Here is a 21460-nt window from a genome sequence, read left to right as displayed (position 1 = left end):
TTTCCTTTCTTCTCCCCCCCCCCCCCCCCCAGCCCCCATCAGTCTGAAGAAGGGTATCGTCCCGAAACGTTGCCTATTTCCTTCGCTCCATAGATGCTCCTGCACCCACTGAGTTTCTCCAGCTTTTTTGTATACCCATGAACCATGATTCTTCTCTTCCTTGCCATCCTTGCATATTTGTGTATTCTTACCCTGGAACCCTTCTCTCTTTGCCATTGCTAATCCTCTTCCCTGGACAACAACAGCTAAATACATTCTCTAATCAAGCTCTCCCTGGTGTTGCCACATCCTGTGACTCATCTGCTGGCATTTCTCAACACCCTTGTTATTTCCACTGCGCTTCACAGCATGGTATTTCCACTTCCTCCCATGCCTTTACATTACCTTCAAATTAGGCATGGAAATCGCTATCAAAATATGGGGGGTACAGGGGGGACACAATTTTTTGGCGGCCGCGCGCGCATGTGCACACTCACACTCACTCACACACCCACACACACTCACACTCACACACACATGCGCGCGGCTTCGGAGGCTCAATCCAGCGCTAAATGCAGCTCAACTCTGCCTGTCTCACTGGGTTAACCCACAGCCCGGCCTGGAATAACGGCACACCAGCAGCGCTTCTCCGCACTGGCCATATTTTCCGTAAGTCCTGGCATGTTAACCTGGCGGGACAGGCAGAGTTGAGCTGGGTTTAGCGCTGCTTCTCTGCGCTGGCTGTGGGCCTGGGTCACCGCTCCCGTCTGACTCCCGCTGTCTCTGGCCACCCGTGTAGGGCATTCGGGTGGGGACGGGACAGCGCCGGAGAGCCGGCCGGGATCAATCCTGGCTGTGGATGAGGCGCAGGTCTGTGCCACGTCTCCCTCCTCCAATCACCGCTCTCTATCCTCAGTCCCACCCCCCCCATACTCCTCCCGCCTCCAATGATCGTGCTGAATCATTATGTCCCGTCCCCATTGCCTGCTGACTGACGTCTCCCTCGTCCAATCGGCGCCCTCGATCAACAGTCCCACCTCCACTGTCTCGCGGAAAACGGAGATTTCACCGGGTTTAAAAATCCGGATTACAAAAACTTGGGGGGGATCGTCCCCCACCTCTCAAAACAGAGGGGGGATGTGTGTCCCCTGTCCCCCCCGGGATTTCCGCCCCACCTTCAAACTATTAATTATCCTACACTGTTGATGGTATAGTAGAGATAAACTATTTTCCATAGCAAAGGGATGATGTGGAAGGAATAATATACTTTACATGGAGGTAGTACAGTAGAGATTCACCAGACTGCTTTTTAGGGTGGGACCATTGCACAAAGGAGAGATTAAGAATTTTGGGCCAGAACTCTATAGATCTGAGGGTAGCATGGTGGAACCTCGGTCGAGTTGCTGCCTTATAGTGCCAGAGGCCCGGGATCGAACCTGACTATGGGTGCTGTCTGTGTGGAGTTTGTACGTTCACTCCGTGACCACGTGTGTTTTCTCTGAGTGTTCAGGTTTTCTCCTACACTCCAAAGATGTACAGTTTTGTAGGTTAATTGGCTTTGGTAAATTGTCCCTAGTGTAAATTGTCCAGTTGCAAAAGGATGCACAGAGACCCAGACAGTAGCCTCAATGACTACCATCTAGAATGGATAGAACTAGTGTATGGGGATTGCTGGTCGGCGTGGACTTGATGGGTTGAAGGCCCTGTTTTCACGCTGTATTTCTAAACTAAACTGAGAAGTAAATTCATTGTAACATACAACATTTTTACAAGGCTTCAGGGGGTAGATGCAGGGATGATGTTTCCACTGGCTACCAGATGGTAGTCAATGAGGCTAGTGTCTGGTTGCCTGCCCCAGTTCATCACATCCGCCGTAATGAAGTGCTTCAAAAAGTTGGTTACTGTGAAAATCAACTCCTGCCTCACAAATGCCCTGGATGCTATCTCACTGACTCTCCACTCTGCTGTGGACTAACTGGGTAACAGGCTGTTGTTCATTGACTGGAGCTCGAATTTAGCAATATCATCCACTCCAAACTCAAAACCAATCTCCAAGACCGGGGCCTCTGTTGCAACTCGATCTTTGCCCTTATTCAGTGCGGATTGGTAACCGTATCTCCTCCTCACTCATAATCAACATTGATGCACCTTAAGTTTGAGAGCTTATCCGTCTGCTCTTTTTATACTCTTGACTGTGTGACAAAGCACAGTTCCAATGCTATCATTAAATTCACCTACGATACCACAGTGATTGGCCGCGGGTAATGAGTCAGTATACAGCATAGAACATCTGATTGATGCTTGGTGATATGTCAGCATACTGCAGAGTTTAGTTTTGAGATATAGCACGGAAACAGACCCTTTGGCCCACTGAGTCCCTGTCAACCAGCAGTCTTTAGTCAGATGGTAGCTAATATGTGGAAGGCAGGAAAATGGGAATAGGTGACAGAGATCAACCATGATTGAATGGTGGAGTAGACTCAATGGCCTAATTCTACTCCTATAACTTGTGAACTTGTGACCAGCGATCCCTGTGCACTAGCACTATCCTAGACACTAAGGCTAATTTACAGTCTTCACCAAAGCCAATTAACCTACAAACCTGTATGTCCTTGGAATATGGGATAAAACTGGAGCACCCAGGGGAAACCCTCACATTCATTAGGACTCTGTACAGCCAGTGCCTGCAGTCAGGTTCGAACCCGGGTCTCTGGCGCTGTGAGGCAGTATCTACCGCTGCATCACCGTGCCGCCCTAATGGAACATCTGGTTTGAGTGGCGCTGCAACACCAACCTCTCACCCAACATCAACTAGACCAAGGAACAAATTGTTAACTTTGGAAGTCAGGAGTTGGAAGATCACCCGCCAGTTTTCATTAGTGGGTTGGTGGTGTCCTGCGCCCAGCAGCTTGAGATAATCATGAAGAAGGTGCAATAATTGTTGTACTTTCTGAGATGTTTAAACAGATTTGGATGTCACAAAATTCTCTATTTCTAGTACTGCAGAAAGTAACCTGTCTGGTTGCATTAAGGACCTATTAGGCAATTTGAATGTACAGGAATGACAGCTCGAGGGTTAAGGAAGGGGAGGAGACAGCAGACACGCCCCCGTTACAAGCCACGCCCTATGCCACTGTGCGACCGTCACAAGCCCCGCCCTCTACTCCCGCGGTGACAGTCGAACGAACCCGCCCCTCCCGCCGTGACCGTCATAAGCCCCGCCCCCGCTGAGTGACCACCACAACCCCCCCGCCCTATCTCCCGCTGAGTGACAGCTGTAAGCCCCGCCCTCTTCGCCAGCCACCCAGCGCCGGAAGTGGAAGTGGAAGTGGCGGCGGATGCAGCGCCGAGAGCGCCGGGCAGCTGAGGAAGAGGACAGGCGGCAGGCGGCGGCGGCGGCGGCGGCATCAGCGGCCCCGGGGCGACGAGTCCGATTCACAGCGGTCGAGTGGAGCGCTAGGACGGCTTCCGAGCAACCGGGCCAAGGCGGGAGAGCTGATGGAGCCGGCCGGCTTGAGCCTGGGCCTAGTGGCCGCGCTGATGGTCGCCCTGTCGGTGTTGGTGGGCGGCGTGGACCCGCGGGCTGGCACAGCGGCAGAAGGTGAAGCAGCTGCGGAGGGTGGGGGAGGTACAGGGAGTGTGGAGGATCATGTGGGTAATGCAGCGGCTCCGTGGGGAGGGTCTGAAACAGGGAGCCCCTGGGGAGAAGAAGATCCTGTGGGGAGATGCAGGGGGAGCTCTGGGGAGATGCGGGAGGGGGGGGGGGGGGGCTGCTCTGGGGAGATGCTGGGGGGGAGATGCTGGGGGGTGCTGGGGAGATGCAGGAGGGGGGGGGGGGGTTCTGGGGAGATGCTGGGGGGGAGGGGGGGGCTGGGGAGATGCAGGAGGGGGGGGGGGGGGGGTGCTCTGGGGAGATGCTGGGGGGGAGGGGGGTGCTGGGGGGAGAGATGCAGGAGGGGCTCTGGGTGGTGGAATGAGTGATCATGACTCTCTCCATCTCCCACCTGCCCTTCTCGTGGAACTCCCTGCATCTCCCACCCTTTCCCCGGGTCCCCTGTATCTTTCCTCCATCCTCCAGGGGAAGAAACATAGAAAAATAAGTGCAGGGGTAGGCCATTCGGCCCTTCGAGCCAGCACTCCCATTCAATCCGATCATGAGGGAGGTCCATGCCGGGTTTCGGTAGGGGGGGGGGGGGGGGGGGGTAGGCAGTGGTTGGGCATTCTGGAACAGCTTTTGTGTCATGGGAGGATTTATGGAAGGTGGAGAAGGAAGCCTCAGTCGAGAGGGAATTAACGTGGGGCTAGTGCCCCTGCATGCCAGATCATTGAAGAAGATTGTGCTGTGGCGCACAGGTGGGAGTGAGAGAACTAGCAGACCCTCTCTGCCGACAGACTGCAGATGCTGCAATCTTGAATAAAAAGCAAAGTTATGGAATAATTTAAAGGCCAGGCAGCATTTGTTGAGAGACATAGACAGACGCTGTTTTGGGTAAGGATCCACGTTGGACTGGAGAATGGTCCCGACCTAAAATGTTGACTGTTCTTTCCCCTTCACAGATGCTCTTTGATCTGCTAAATTCCTTCTTGATGTTTAGTCACCTGTTGGGCAATGAATGGTGCCAAGACTAATTCTGTCCAGATCTCAGTGTGTCTTGTATCCAGAATCTCAGTATGACTTGTGTTGTCATTGCTGGCTCTGTCGTCTTGCTCTATGTAAATCAACTGCTGGCTTCCTTCTTTAGAGAGTGGGGGAGGGTGTAAAAGGTGTTTATTGATTTTTTAATTTATTGATGTTTAGTCATCTGTTAGGCAATGAATGTCGCTGTAATTGGTCCAGTCTGAGGTTCTATTTGGCTATACATTTGATGGCTTATAAACAGGAGTGAATTCAATTAGGCAGCACAGTGCCGCAGCCAGTAGAGCTGTTGCCTCGTAGTATCAGAAACAAGGGTTTGATCCTGACCACAGGTGCTGTCTGTATGAAGATTACACATTCTCCCTGTGATCGTGTGGTTTTCCTTCGGGTGTTCTGGTAAGTTAATTGGCCTCTAAATTGTCCATGGTGTGTCGGGGGTGGATATGAAGGTGGGAGAAGATAGAACTAGTGTGAATGGGTGAGCGATGGTCAGCATGGACAGTCGGCTGAAGGGTATGTTTCTATGTTGTATCTTCACACTAAACTAAGAGTGGGTGAGTTGTCTGACCTCACAACAGAATGAGCAATAATCATTAACTTCCTGAAGCACATGGTTTGTGAGCAGGATGCATGCCACGTGTTTACGAGTGTGCTGACAGATCTGTTAGCTGCCCTAAAGCAATAGTCAGGAGCACCACTTCCATCCATTGTTCACCCAGCTAAAAACTATTTGATTAAAAATGCATCATAATTCTTTAGCTGTTCATTCCTGACATTGACAGTTGCTGACAGGAAAGATAGCTAATGTCAACATGCTTTCCCATTATACTTATCATCATTGTGATTAAAATCACTTTAATATTCTCCAATTGCAATTGTTTTAATTCTCTATTTCAGATATTCAGCTTCTGCAGTTTTTTTTTAATTGTAAGAGCTGTATTTGCTTGGTTACTTTTGTGCTTTCATATTAGTTTTTGAGTATTATTTTATGTCTTGACAGAGTTGCCCGACGGAAAGCATCATAAACTTGAGATGGATCAAGCAGTTTTAAGTGTTTATAATGAATTGTCCAATGAACTCGTCGTCTCCTGGCTGTCAGATCACTGTTACCAGGTAAGTGTGAATTATGTTAAGTTGTTGCATCTGGTTTTATCAGTGTACTCTCCACAGAGCTCTTATGCCACAACAGAACTAAACTATTGAGGGTGACAAGATGCCACTGTAATAAAGATGGACGAGACCTCTAATAAAGGAATAGTTGTGGCTAATTTTATTAATCAGTATTTAGTAAAGAACTTTATTTTTGTCCCATTTTTTAAATTTCTGTGCATGTGTGTGCAGTTTCTGCTTTTGGGTGAGTTTCATACTGTTGTTTTACAAGGCTTCAAGTTTCTGCTGAAGTACATTTATATAATCGTAAAGGTAAGCATTACATTGTATATTATTTTTATTATTTGGTTAAGAAGTGTTACTTGATGTTTTTTTTTAAATTTGGTTAATTGCTGTATTTAAAGTTGGCACCTTAAAATAGATTTAGTAATGCTACTACAAATCTATATTACTAAAACTCTGATCTTGACCGCTTTTGGCCCATTTTGCTGCGATTTCCGACAGAACGGCGCCACCTACGGCCGTCATTTGGCCACCTCGCTCAGACCCCCCCCCCTCAGCCTTACGGGTGCGGAGGATTTTTCCCATCGATGACAAATCAGAGAGATATTCATGTTTTTAAAAAAATTCACCATTCTCTCTGCTGCCCCTGCTGGAGGGAGGGGGAGGGACTATAAAACCAGGAAGTGTTGTGTCTCACTCAGTCTCTGCAAGATGGATGAAGCCAAGGGTCACGTCTCTCTGAGCTCTGATTAACACTGAACAAATGTCAACACAACTGTGAGTCCCCTTAATGTGGTTTGAAAATGAAAATTTGGATTGTTTGAAGTAATAAGGCACTGCCTGCAAATGGTTGTTTGGGTGCTTTGGCTTGAAGTTGAAAGGCACTACTTACTGCAAATGGTGGCATGAAGTTGAAAGGCACTACTTACTGCAAATGGCGGCTTGGGTGCTTTGGCTTGAAGTTGAAAGGCGCTACTTACTGCAAATGGTGGCTTGGGTGCTTTGGCTTGAAGTTGAAAGGCATACACTGCAAATGATGGCTTGGGTGCTTTGGTTTGAAGTTGAAAGACACTACTTACTGCAAATGGTTTGAAGTTAAAAGGCACAACTGCAAATGCACTTACTTCCTGTTTGCACTGTATTGATTTTAGATAAAACGCTACCACTTATGGCTGTGATTTTTGGCTATCTTACTCAGTCCCCCCTCCGCTGAGCCGGTGCAGAGAATTCTTCCCATCTATGAAAAATAAAAGTGTTATTAGTGTTTAAAAAATGTTGAGAATCTCTCTCCTGTCAATCACGCCATGAAAGCCACACCTTTTCTGGTGGGAGTGGGAGGGGTTGTAAAACCCAGAAGTGTGGGTGTGGCTCAGTCTCTGCATGATGGGGGAGAGAGAGGTCACAACTCATGTCTACTGAACTGTGAGTTTGGTGTTTTGTGTGGTTTTATGGTGGTTTCACCCTGCATGAAATGGTATGAAGCTGCATTTGAATTTGGTGGCCTTGCACCCTGCTTGAAGTGGAATGAAACTGCACTTGAATTTGGCGGCCTTGCGTCCTGCTTGAAGTGGTATGAAACTGCACTGAATTTGGTGGCCTTGCACCCTGCTGAAAGTGGTATGAAACTACACTTGAATTTGGTGGCCTTGCACCCTGCTTGAAATGGTAGGAACATGGATTTGAATTTGGTGGCCTTGCACCCTGCTTGATATGGAATTTCAAGGAATAGTCATGTCAACTGGCAGCCCACCAGCACTGTTGAACCACATGATAGGTTAATTGATAATTGGAGAAAATAAGTTTTTTCTTGCTGATAATTCAAGTGGAAGATGGCATAAACTTAAAAGACTAAAGGTACAGGTGAGACGCAAGAGAAGCAAGAGAAGAGAATACATAGCGGAGGTGCAGAACCTGGCGGACTGGTGCTCACGTAACAACTTGTCACTAAACACCTCCAAGACTAAGGAGCTGATTATTGACTTCAGGAGGTCACATAATGGAGAATACGCCCCAATCTCCATCTACGGGGACAGTGTGGACAGAGTGTCCAGCTTTAAGTTTCTGGGCACTCACATTTCGGAGGACCTCACGTGGTCCACCAACACCGTCTGTGCTGGTCAAAAAGGCACAGCAATGACTGTTCTTCCTGAGAACATTAAAAAAGACTGGTCTGCCCCAACAGCTGCTGACAACCTTCTACTGCTGCGCCACAGAGAGCATATTAACGTATGGCATCTCTGTGTGGTATCTCAGCTGCACGGAGAGGAAAGCTCTTCAGCGCGTTGTCCACAGAGCGCAGAAGATTATTGGAACACAGTTACCAGCCTTGGAGGGCATCTACCACACACAGTGCCTCAGGAAGGCCGTCAATATCCATAAAGACTCCTCACACCCTTGTAATGGACTGTTCAAACTACTTCCCTCCGGCAGACGTTACAAGGCCTTCTACGCCCGAACCTCCAGACTCAGGAACAGCTTAATTCCCAGAGCTTTAGCGGCTCTGAACCGGCCCTGCTGAATGCCCCCCACCCCCATGGACTGTCTCCCTCGGATGGTCACGTCGCACAGACACATCTGCACTTTAGTCTGTTTGAACTGTTTTGACTATTTTACTGTTGTAATGTTCTTTTTACAAACCATGTTCTCGGGGTAGCTAAATCTAAATTTTATTAGTTATTTAAGTTATGACATTGGATGGAAGCTGCATACCAAATCTCGTTGCGCTTATGTGCAATGACAATATAAGTTATTATTATTATTATCATTATTATTATATTATTATTGTATATATTGGTGTATAAATACTGCTGTGCATGTAAAATGGGAGTGTAAGCTATTGGCTGTTTCAAAACGCAATAGGATAGGCTAGTAAGGGAAAGTAAAGTGCAGGTCTATGGGGCAAAGGGAAGTGGACTCAATACAAACTCTTAAGTTCCATTACCACAATTCGCCGAGTAAATCTGTATTTCCATTTTGTGATTTGGTTAATTTCCTAATATGTAGTTTTGATATTAAGAAACTTCTAAAATAATACTAAGACAATGAATGTGATTTGAACAGCATTCCCTGCGTGGATCTCTTAATTTGACATGGGAAATGTCATTTTTGAATGACATGTCAATGAAGCATCTATGGAGCGAAGGAATAGGTGACGTTTTGGGTCGAGACCCTTCCACAGACTGAGAAACATTGCCCATTCCTTTGCTCCATAGATGCTGCCTCACCCGCTGAGTTTCTCCAGCATTTTTGTCTACCTTCGATTTTTCCAGCATCTGCAGTTTTTTCTTAAACATTTTTGAAGTCGTGATCTGGCTCTTGTTAATTTTTTTGATGCTGATCATTTTTGCATATCCACCACAGATGGTGACCAAGTGTCCTGGTCCAGATGTGGGGGATTTGCTTCATTGATACAACAGCGATGTCTGTATGATGAAGAGGCATCCATAGGCCACTGAACATTCAGAAACATTCACAACTGAGTAAAACTGAACAATTAAAACATTTATAAAGGACCAAATGAAGCTGCTTCAAAAAAAACCCACAAAACAAAAGCTTAACTTTTACTTTTTCATTCTCTTCGGCAGCCCTATAACCCCATAGAAAGGTGTTGTCATAGTTTCTGCATCAGCTACAATGGTGCAGAATTTGAAAGCCCATTTTTTGTGGTGTAAAGCTTTTGAAAATCTCACTTCGATTGAACTCTGCTGTTGGACTCTAATAACTGTTTACTACTTTGAGTCCATCTATCTATCGGCACTGCAATGTTAGATTAGCTGGTATTTACCAGCACATTCTGGGTCAGTGATTTCTGCATGTCCTATAAATATCCAGGTTTTTCTTCCCTACCTCGGATTACTTGTTTATTTCTGAATGTTGTTGCTATGCCATTCCGAATTCAAAGTCCTAAGCTTTGGAGTTTCTTTTTCTCAAAATTCTCCAACTCTCTGCACATCTATCACCTTTTCCTCGGAAACTATATTTCTTTAAACCAAACTCTTCCCGAACCTCTGGTCATCTGTCCTGAAACATAGAACAATCCATCAGAGGAACAGACCCTTCAGTCCACAATGTCTGTGCCAAACTTTATGCCAAATGCAACTAACCTCTGCTGGCACACAATCCATATTCTTCCATTCCCTGCATATCCATATGCCAATCAAAAAGCCCATTAAATGCCATTATTGCGCCAGTCACTATCACCACCACCCTGCAGAGCGTTCCTAGGGAATTCAGCATTTGCCATTGTGACCAAGCGTGCAGTCACGTTGCAACTGAACACTCTTTGTGCAACAAAGATACATGCCTGCACATATTTAAACCTTCTCCCATTTAATGGTAAAGCTTTGCCCTCTATTCTTTGACATTTCTAATTTGGGAAAAGGGCTCTGACTGTATGCCTTTTCTATGCCTCTCATCATTTTATATACTTTTATCAGATCTCCCCTCGACCTCTGGCGTTCAGAGAAAACAAACCAACTTTGCCCAAACTCTCCTCATAGCTAATACCTTCTAATCCAGACAGCATTCTGATAAATCTCTTCTGCACCCGTCTTTAAAATCTCCACATCCTTTCTGTAGTGAGGTGATCAGAACTGTGCGCAGTATAAAGGAGGTGCAACCAAGGTTTTGTAAAGCTGCAATGTGGCCTCCTGACGTTTAAAAGCAATGGCCCAACTTATGAAGGCAAGGATATCATATGCCAACTTGTGTTGCATATTTACCTGTGTTCAGAGAGCTATGGACTTGGACCCCAAGACCCCTCTATACATCAAAGCTGTTAAGTTGCTGTTAAGCAATGCTGCTCTTCATATCTCCATGTGTGACAGCATCAAATTGTGCTATAGGATTTTAAAGGTGCTGCATAAGGCAAACCCCATGTAACAACAGCACAGGTAACAAAAATTCACCCTTATGGAATTAATGAATCACCATCAAACTATTTGAGATACAGAATAACAACTAGCTTCTCCCCCCCCCCCCCCCCCCCCCCCCCCCCCCCCCCCCCCCCCCCCATGTAAGGCAGGGGTCGCCCATAACTTCTTGAGTTGACCCAATTTAAATAGTGATGGAAGAGATATTAGATTAAACTTGAGTACATTTCAATTTTCTGGTGCTAATTATTGGTTACATCTCCTGTGATCGGGTTTATAATATGTTAAAATAATTGTATAGGAAAGTATAGATTAAGAGCTAATGTTTTACTTATCTATTTTTTTGTTTCTCAGTGCATATTTCAGAACCTTGGTAACGTTCCTTCAGAGAAAGTTGGAGAACATCAACAAAAACAACCAGGGAATTCAACGTTTGCCATTAGCACCAAACATGCAGTCACAATACAGCTGAACATGACAGTTGAGGTGTGCAGGTTAGTTTAAAATTAACTTTTAAGATCTGGGTGGTGTCGGTAAGGACAGCAATTATTGCACATCCTTATTGTCTATGAGAAGGTGTTAATGCTTAAACCATTGCACTCCTTCTAATGAAGGTTCTCCCACAGTTACTTGGGAGGAAGTTGCAAGATTTAGACACCTTGACGGTGAACGTCTGGTAAATTTCCAAGTCAGAAACTTGTCAGGATATATGCTGGCAATAGTGTTCATATACAAGTACTGCTCTTGGCCTGTTTGATGTCAGTAATGAACCGTTGGACTAGTCATGAAAAATAATTTCAACATGAGCGGGGGATTTCATGGAAACTTTTCGAATAGTGAAAGGCCTGGATAGAGTGGATGTGGAGATGCCCCCACTGGTGGGAGAGTCTAGAACCAGAGGCCATAGCCTCAGAATAAAATAATGTACCTTTAGAAGCGAGATGAGAAGGAATTTCAGATGGTGGTGAATCTGTGGATGTCATTGCCACAGAGGGCTGTGGAGGCCAAGTCAATGGATATTTTTAAGGTGGAGATTTACATATTTTTAATTAGTAAATGTGTTGGGTTATGAGGAGAAGGCAGGAGAATGGAGTTGAAAGGGAAAGATAAATCAGCCATGATTGAATGGTGAAGTAGACGATGAGCTGAATGGCCTAATTCTGCTCCTGTAACTTATGAACACGAGTATTTTGGGTAGTGCCAATCCAGGGGGTTACCTATTGAAATTAATTGATGCCGTACTCATCCAGGCAAGTAGCAAGTATTCTTGCTTCAGATGGTTAGGTTGTAGTGTCAGAAGGTGAGTTGCTCACTGCAGATTGTCCAACCATCCTGCTTGGAGCAACAAGGTTTATCTTGTTGGTCCAGTTGAGTTTCTGGTCACTAGGATTCCCAGGATCTTGCTGAGAGGAATTTGGGAATGGTAATTCCATTGAATATCAAGGATAGATGTTACAGACTAGAGTTGATCATTGTTTGGTCCTGCCTGAGTGTGAATATTATTTTCCATTCATCAGTCCATGCGTAAATGTTGGTGAATTAATTTCCTCGAGTAGAGCCTGGCCACCTGATTATGTGAGTAGGGCTTATGTTCTAACTAAACACTTAGGTTCAAGTCAATGCATGATGCCCCATTTCAGTAATTTATTCATGTTAAGATGATAGACTTAATATAATTGTCGTGTGAATAGCACATTTAAGAATGGCTCCTGTTTAAATTGGCATGATTGGTCTGGCTCTGGTGCAAATTCTTGACTTGGTCTAGTTCTGAGTCTTCAACTGAAAATTAGGAGCAATGAAACGGGCAAGAATCAAATATTTTTTTGATGTTAAGGGGATTGAGTTCTTGGTTCGGTGCAAGAAAGTGTTGCTGTTAAAGATCAACAAGGATGTGGGCAAGAGAAACCAAATTGGCCTATCCTGTTTTTGTTTTGGAGGGTTTGACAGGTTAGAAGCTGAAAGCTTGCTTCCTTTAGCTTGGGTATCTATAGCTTGGGAGGGGTTGGAGGATGCAGTTTGGTGCTCAGGATGTTTCTGGTTAAAGTGCCAATCATTTAGAACCGAGATAGAACCGGAATAACCGAGGGGGCAGATTATTATCTCAACGGGGTTAGGTTAGGTAAGGGGGAGGTACAGCGAGACCTGGGTGTCCTTGTACACCGGTCACTGAAACTTGGCGTGCAGGTACAGCAGGCAGTGAAGAAAGTTAATGGAATGTTGGCCTTCATGACAAGAAGATTTCAGTATAGGAGTAGTGAGGTTCTTCTGCAGTTGTATAGGGCTCTGGTGAGACCACATCTGGAGTATTGTGTACAGTTTTAGTCTCCTAATTTGAGGAAGGACATCCTTGTGATTGAGGCAGTGCAGCGTAGGTTCACGGGATTGATCCCTGGGATGGCGGGACTGTCAAATGAGGAACGATTGAAAAGACTAGGCTTGTATTCACTGGAATTTAGAAGGATGAGGGGGATCTTATAGAAACATATGAAATTATAAATGGACTGGACAAGCTAGATGTAGGAAAAATGTTCCCTATGTAGGGCGAGTCCAGAACCCGGGGCCACAGTCTTAGAATAAAGGGGAGGTCATTTAAGACTGAGGTGAGAAAAAACTTTTTCTCCCAGAGAGTTGTGAATTTATGGAATTCCCTGCCACAGAAGGCAGTGGAGGCCAAATCACTGGATGGATTTAAGAGATAGATAGAGCTCTAGGGGCTAGTGGAGTCAAGGGATATGGGGAGAAGGCAGGCACGGATTATTGATTGGGGACGATCAGCCATGATCACCATGGCTCGAAGGGCCAAATGGCCTCCCTGCACTTATTTTCTATGTTTCTATGTCTATGTTTCTATAATATTTCTTAGACTAGATTTGATTCAACATTGGCCATTTCAAATCTAAATCCACTGTGAGCAATCTTGTCTGTTCACATATTTCTTTGTGCATCTGTGTTATATTTTCTCCATTAACTATCTGTCCAATTTTGATTGAAAGTCACTATTGAATCCCTTTTGAGGCACAGAATTCCAGGTCATGATTTCTGCATGGAAACAAATTCGAAGAAATGTGAATCTTTGGAATTCCCTAGAGGGCTTGAGGTATTCAATCATAGACTAATAGATTTTTGTATTGCAAGGAAATCAAGAGAAATGGGGCCTGGGCAACAAAGTGGACAATGTCAAAGATCTGCTCCTGAATGATGGAGGTAGACAGAGCATCATAGCTTATCCTTGATCCAATTCCTTAAATTCTTCTGCTTGCCCAATTCTTTAGTCTGCTTTTTAAGTTATTAAACTAATATAGATAGATAGATAGATAGATAGATAGATAGATAGATAGATAGATAGTAGAATATATATATATATATATATATATATATATATATATATATATATATATATATATATAGTAGAAATAGAAAATATTGCAGAGATCAAGGAGTATCTGTAGAGAGAGAAATTGAAAAATTTCTGGTGCTTGCCGATTATTTGAACTGGAGCAAGCTTAGAGGTAGAGCAAGGTTTTAATGAAAAGAAGGTGGAAAAGGGACAAAAAATATACAAGGAAAAGTATGTTATAGGGTGGAAGGCATAAAATGGCAAAAGATATGGTGCAAGGCAACAAGAGATGTCAGGGCCAGTTTAGAAACAAACGATGGGTTGAGAGCTGTAAAGGGGAACAACAGATTATTCCTTTAATTTCAAAACAAATATTTATATTTAGAAATAAAGGGCATTAATGAAAGTACAAGAGCAACATTATTAAAAATGCATAAATATAAAAATTCAATTGGGAAGTAAATAGTCTGGAAAAGTGGAGTAAAATCATTTTGAAGCATGAGTATCTAAAATGAATGTTCAGTTCTTATTTTAGTTACCTTTGTGTATGCTTCTTTCAGGGTCCATGAAAGCTTTGGTGAGCTTGGACACTATTACTTATGGGTGCAAAAGGCCAACCGGAGTGATGCAAATGGATTGGTGACTTGCAATATCTCTACCATCAAAGAACCCATCAACAACAATATTTGTATGTACATTATGAAGAGTTGCTGTTTTTTATTTTGTGCTGAGAGAATGGAGCAGCTCTGCGTGTACACTCTGGAGTTTAGAAGGATGAGAGGGGATCTCATTGAAACATATAAGATTGTTAAGGGTTTGGACACGCTAGAGGCAGGAAAAATGTTCCCGATGTTGGGGGAGTCCAGAACCAGGGGCCACCGTTTAAGAATAAGGAGTAAGTCATTTAGAACGGAGACGAGGAAACACTTTTTCTCACAGAGAGTGGTGAGTCTGTGAAAATCTCTGCCTCAGAGGGCGGTGGAGGCGGGTTCTCTGGATGCTTTCAAGAGAGAGCTAGATAGGGCTCTTTAAAATAGCAGAGTCAGGAGATATGGGGAGAAGGCAGGAACGGGATACTAATTGGGGATGATCAGCCATGATCACATTGAATGGCGGTGCTGGCTCGATGGGCCGAATGGCCTACTCCTGCACCTATTGTCTATTGTTCTAAAGCAAGAAGCTTAATGCTTTTCGCAAGTGCAGAAACAAGTTCAGAGAGAGAGACAAGTAGCACTTTAATCACTGTCTTAGAGAGTATTTTGTCAAGAGAACTGGAACAAGATACTTCGATTTCATGAGAGAGAATGAAACAAGATTTCTTTATGCAGCTATATGCAGAATATATGTGCATGTTAAAGATTCATATACGAAGTACTGATTACAATATCTTATATGATATATTTAAGTAAACTTCCCATTTGCACAAATTCTGTTTTTTTACTTATGCTTTAACTTTTCAGACTTTCTGATTATGTGCTATAATGACATATAGACTTTATAAAATAAACTTTTTATGTTAATTCCACAGCAATTTTATATGCATTCCTTGCCTACCTTGGATTGGTCATTTTTGTATGTTTAGGACAAGTCTTGCAGGGGTAAGTGCAATAATTTAAGAATCACTCAATGAATGAACATAATTTTTAGCATGCATTTATCGAGCTGTCTAGAAAAGTTAGCTGCAGAGTCACAGCTGTCAACAATTATTCTCATGGCTGCACTTAAAGTATTTTAGCTGTAAATCTTTTTAGTTTATCATGTTAAACAAGTTCCTGTTAAGTGATTAGCATTGTAAATGCTGGCATGAAGAATACTTGGCTGCAATCTGCATCTCCATGTTCTTTTATGTTCTTTCATTTCCAATAGATTCCTCTTCATTCACCGACACCAGGACAATCACTCCAAATTTAATAACTATCTACATAATGTGTTACTAGCTGCTCCTGTTTCTCTCTGTGATTAACTTCATTTCCAACTTAGCTGCCAGCTGACTACAGTTTTTTCAAATCTATTATGTCAAAATCCTATTATTGTTTTGACCTGTTGGAGTTTCGCTTGACTATCTTTATCCAAACTATAAAAGTGGCATTTTTTTCAGTGCTCTTTGATGTTATAATAAATCTCTGCAATTTTCCCTCCATGGCCTTCTGCTCTTGATCAATATCTAACTGCCACCAAGCCAGTTTCATTTTGTTCAAATCCTGTTTTGATAGCACTAAAATGTAATAGAGGAATGGATATAGATTGTATCCACCAAGTAATGAATTAAGATCGATTTATACAGTCATAGTCATATAGTGTGGAAACAGGCCCTTCAGCCCAACATGCCTACACCGACCAACATGTCCCATCCACACTAGTCCCACTTACCTGTGTTTGGCCCACATCCCTCTAAACCTATCCTATCCATGTACCTGTCTAATTGCTTCTTAAATGTTGAAATAGTCCCTGCCTCAAGACCTCTGGCAGCACGTTCTATGCACTCATCACTCTTTGTGTGAAAAGGTTGCCCCTCAGATTCCTGTAAAATCTTTCCCCTTTTACCTTAAACGTATGCCCTCTGGTTCTCGATTTCCCCTACGCTGGGCAAGAGACTCTGTGCGTCCACCTAATCTATTTGTTGGAGCACCTGATCTACAGTGTCCTCCATAATGTTTGGGATAAAGACCCATCATTTATTTGTTTGCCTCTGTACTCCACAATTTGAGATTTGTAATAGAAAAAAACATGTGGTAAAAGTGTCCAATGTCAGATTTTATTAAAGGCCATTTTTATACATTTTGGTTTCACCATGTAGAGATTACAGCTGTGTTTATACATAGCTGCCCCTTTCAGGGCACCATAATGTTTGGGACACATGGCTTAACAGCTGTTTGTAATCAGTCAGGTGTGTTGCCTCCTTAATACAGGTATAAGAGATGTCTCTAACGGTTTTATTCTTGTTTCTCAATCTCATAATGGCTCCTTTGATTTTCATTGGCATAACTTTGGTCCTCATGTTGATAAACAGCAATAAAAGTTTCCAAAGGTGATGGAAAGACTGGAGGACAGACTAGGTGTTGAGAGCTCTCTTATACCTGCATTAAGGAGGCAATTAAACACATCTGAGCAATTACAAATGCCTGTGAACATTATGGTGCCCTGAAATGGGGGAGGGGACTATCTATAAACACAGCTGTAATTTCTACTTGGTAAATCCAAAATGTATAAAAATGGCCTTTAATAAAATTGGACAATGTGCGCTTTAACCACATGTGATTTTTTTTCTATTACAAAGCTCAAATTGTGGAGTCCAGAGGCAAATAAATTAATGACGGGTCTTTGTCCCAAACATTATGGAGGGCACTACATTAGATGAAGGGAAAGTTATGATAAAATGCTTCTGACAAGTAAGGTGTGGAATACATGACTGGTATTAGACTGAAATGACATCCACACAGACTTCTCAAAATGGTTTACTGGGTGGTTGAAGAGGAATAAAGGGATTTTAGATTAAGCATAATGTACTTGCAAAGGGATGTAAAATGTGAATTATCTGTCAATGCTGCAATTTCTATGACTGGAGGTGGACTCAGATGGAGATGAAAAAAAACCCCTACTGTTGCTTCAGCTCCCTCAATTATTGAACAGTTATTTATAAAAGAGGTTGATATGATGGAATAGTTGGGGTTAGAAATTCTGATGCACTACTTTTTGAATACTACTTTTTTATTTTCTTACATTAAACTGAATTTCAAAGTATAGTGCATTGCTCATATGTAACTCTTTGGTGCATACAACATGTTCTATCAATTCGGGATAAAGAAATGGGAAAAGGCTGAATTTTGCTTTATTCTTCAGGTTGAGTCCTGTTAAAAACCTATTGTCCCGCCTATCAAATCAAGTGGAGATGGAGCGGTTAATCAACTCTGTGAGTAATGAATAACTTTTTTTTTTTATTTTTTTTTTTTGGTTTATTTTATTAGAAGTTAATACAGCACAAAACAGTACAGTGGAACCTAATTTTAGGTGCCAACTATGTAATACCGTAATCCATTCTATGTACAACCTCTAGTTTTATGTTATAAGAAGGAAGTAAGCAGGACAAGAAAAAGAGAACAATAGAAAGGGGAAAAAGTGGAAAAATAGATGGTAGAGAGTAGAAAAACGTGAAGTGTGTATATAAAAAATAAAAAAAGGAAGAGAGAAAGTGGAAAGTAGAAATAGAAGAGAAGGCCCCTTAAAAGAGAATTTTTCAAATCTGTATTCGGAGATGTAGATCTATCCGCGTCATGAACTGAAATCAGCAATCCTTATGGTACCGCTGCATCACATGATTCCAAAAAGTCGATGAAAGGAGACCAACTCCTTAAGAATTGGTCATATTTATCTATTAGTCGGAGTCTCATTTCTTCAAGGCGTGCTATGTCCATCATATTCCTAATCCACATTTTAACAGTTGGTGTGGTTGTATTTTTCCCAAATTTAAGTATCAATTTCTTTCCAATTATTAACCCATAATTAAAAAAAACATTTTGATCTTTATTTAAATTGGTATCTTCTCCTATTATTCCAAATATAATCCATTCCGTTTTGGGTTCTATTCTTGACTTGAAAATCTTTGTAAATATATCAAATATATCACTCCAAAATTTATTCAACTTTGTACATCCTACAAATGAATGTGTTATATTAGCGTTTTGAAACAAACATTTATCGCATCTGGGAGAGACGTTTGGATAAAATTTATTCAACCTCGTTTTTGAATAATATAGTCATACAGCAATAATATAGTAATGAATAACTTTATTTGCTTAAGATTACATAAAGATAGGAGAAGGGCATCACGTGGATATTGCATACACGGTATTAGTTAAGAATGAAAGAGATTGGATATTAGACTGAATTCCTAATCAGTAAATAACATTTAACAATAAAGATGCAGATGCTGGCAATCTGAAACATAACAGGTCAGACAGAATCGGTGAAAAGGGAAACCGAGTTAATATTTTGAGTCCAAGTCCCTTCTAATGCTGAACAAAGGTGAGGTTGAACCAAACTGGTAAGAGTACAAGTATGAGGAAGTTAAACTATAAAGCCTCTGATCTGATCACAATGCCAATATTGTGTGCTGTTCTGGTTAATTGTGGTTAATCAAGTCCTGATAATTCAGATATTTAAGCCCTGGTCACAGTGTTAATCTTAAAGTTGGGTATGGAGAGGAAAATGAGCAAAACTTGGACTGTACATCCTGGTAAGGAGATATATCGCAGACTGATTTAGACTGTGGGCGTAAGGAAGTGTTCTTTTTTCTACACATAAATAGCATCTGTTTATGAAAATAGCATGGTTTCTCTTCCTCTTTGTGTTGATTGCTATAACAATTACATCTTTATTATAAAGCGTGTATGCTTTGTTTGAAAGGAGCTGGGATCACCAATCCGTGTGGCTGACAGCACGGGTCCAAGTAACCTTGTGCCTGGACATAATGCAGGCTCCCGCCGCCTTCGTTCACTTGACACTTTGCGAGGGTAAGTCCATTTTTAGACTATTTCATAGGCCATGCAGTACATTACTTATTTTCCTAAAATACAGTTGATTGAAACCTTTAAAGGAAGTCCTTTACTGTGCTCCATGTTGCTGGAAAGAAAGCTTACTGTCACAGATTTATAGAATCCTGATGTGTAGCACCTGCCCTTGCCTGCTACAATTATGCTGCTATTTTTTTTTTAAATTACAAAAAGTGCAATGATGCAATGGGTGGCACAGTGGTGCAGTTGGTAGTGGTGCAGTTGGTTGGTAGTGGTGCAGTTGGTAGTGGTGCAGTTGGTAGTGGTGCAGTTGCAGTTGGTAGTGGTGCAGTTGGTAGTGGTGCAGTTGGTAGTGGTGCAGTTGGTAGTGGTGCAGTTGGTAGTGGTGCAGTTGGTAGAGTGCAGTTGGTAGAGGTGCAGTTGGTAGTGGTGCAGTTGGTAGTGGTGCAGTTGGTAGTGGTGCAGTTGGTAGTGGTGCAGTTGGTAGTGGTGCAGTTGGTAGTGGTGCAGTTGGTAGTGGTGCAGTTGGTAGAGTTGCAGTTGCAGCTGCTGTCTCAGCGCCAAAGTCGCTGTGCTGCCTATGTGGAGTTTGCACGTTGTCCCTGTAACCATGTGGGTTTTCTCAGAGTTCCCTAATTTCCTCCCACACCCACGAAGATGTGTGGGTTTGTAAATTAATTAGCCGTGGCAAATTGCAAAAATAGGATAGTGTGGAACTAGTGTAAATGGGTGATCAGTAATCGGCATCGACTCGGTGGGCCGAAGATCCTGGTTCCAACCTTTATCTTTCAATCAATCAACTATATGAATATCTTGTTTTAGTTCCCCTTTCCATTGACCTCTGTGCATCACTTCAAAACTTGCCTCTTTTGAGGCACTAAATGGTGTCTTCACTCTAGCTTGATGTCTAGCTTCTGATGCTATTATACTTCTCAACATAAAATCACAGGAGTAGGCCGTTGAGCCCCACTGGCTGCTTCTGCTATTCAATTAAGTTGGAAATGAACGAAAACCTCTGTGGGCGGAGATTACAGAAAGAGTTGGGGTGGAAGTTTGCAACCTCGGCCCTGTTTCAACGAATGCAATCAAATAAGATCAAATAGAACAAGTTGTCCTACAACTTTAGTCTGTGCACGCCATACGCAAGAAGAAGACAGAGAAAGAGTTTGTGACGGGAGAATGAGCAGGTGGGGGAAGAGAAACTGCTAGCTGGCCCCAGGGCACGAGTCCACTCAGCGCTCTCAGCTCTGCTTGGCTCGGCTCGGCCCAGCTCCTGGCTGTTGCAGTTGGACTTACTGAATAGTGAAAGGCCTGGATAGAGTGGATGTTGAGAGGATGTTTCCACTTGTGGGAGAGTCTCGGACCAGAGGGCACAGCCTATGAATAAAAAGACGTACTTTATAGAAAATAGATGAGGTGGAGTTTCTTTAATCAGAGGTGGTGAATCTGTGGAATTCATTGCTACAGATGTCTGTGGAGGACGTCAATGGATATTTTTAGTGCGGATATTGGCAGATTTTTGATTAGTAAGGAGTTCATGGGTTATGGGGAGAAGGCAGGACAATGGGGTTGAGAGGAAAAGCTAGATCAGCCATGATTGAACGGCGGAGTAAACTTGATGTGCTGAATGGCCTAATTCTGCTCCTATATCTTATGAATTTATGACTGTTGGTGTGGGGGTGGGCTATGAAGAGAGAAGACCCATGTGCATGCTGCATTAAACCCGGCATTAGATGCCTGCAGCCATGCATCAGCAGGCAAATAAATTTTCTACCATCCCGCTGCATTCCCAAATGCTCCTTCGCTTCTATATGACGTCCATAAGCCTGACATTCATAACTGAAGAAGACCTATGTGTCTAAATTCCTTGTTTTGGTTCCCAGTCCCTATAAATCCATGACTGAATTGTTTTGGAATTAAAATATTAAAGTGTCTAAATTCTACGACTATTGGATTTTGGCAAGGGTGAAAGTTCACGTAGATTAATTTGATGCTGTTATGCTACAATTTGGCA

The 21460-nt window shown here is 43.0% G+C and overlaps 1 protein-coding gene across 1 annotated transcript in view; it reads left to right on the top strand.

The window, feature by feature from the left end:
* The first annotated feature begins 3293 nt into the window (after positions 1–3293).
* The window catches only part of LOC129701218 (heparan-alpha-glucosaminide N-acetyltransferase-like), a 44104-nt gene continuing 25937 nt past the window's right edge, over positions 3294–21460 (top strand). Inside the window, 8 exon segments of the mRNA XM_055642327.1 lie at positions 3294–3371; positions 3373–3580; positions 5616–5728; positions 10954–11093; positions 14497–14624; positions 15465–15534; positions 17777–17846; positions 19340–19446. Of these exon segments, the coding sequence (XP_055498302.1) occupies positions 3318–3371; positions 3373–3580; positions 5616–5728; positions 10954–11093; positions 14497–14624; positions 15465–15534; positions 17777–17846; positions 19340–19446 (890 nt within the window). The 5' untranslated portion in view covers positions 3294–3317.

The sequence above is a fragment of the Leucoraja erinacea genome, chromosome 1 (genome assembly GCF_028641065.1).
Source record: "Leucoraja erinacea ecotype New England chromosome 1, Leri_hhj_1, whole genome shotgun sequence".
In the NCBI taxonomy this organism is placed as follows: Eukaryota; Metazoa; Chordata; class Chondrichthyes; order Rajiformes; family Rajidae; genus Leucoraja; species Leucoraja erinaceus.
This window is presented reverse-complemented; position numbering and strand designations above follow the sequence as displayed.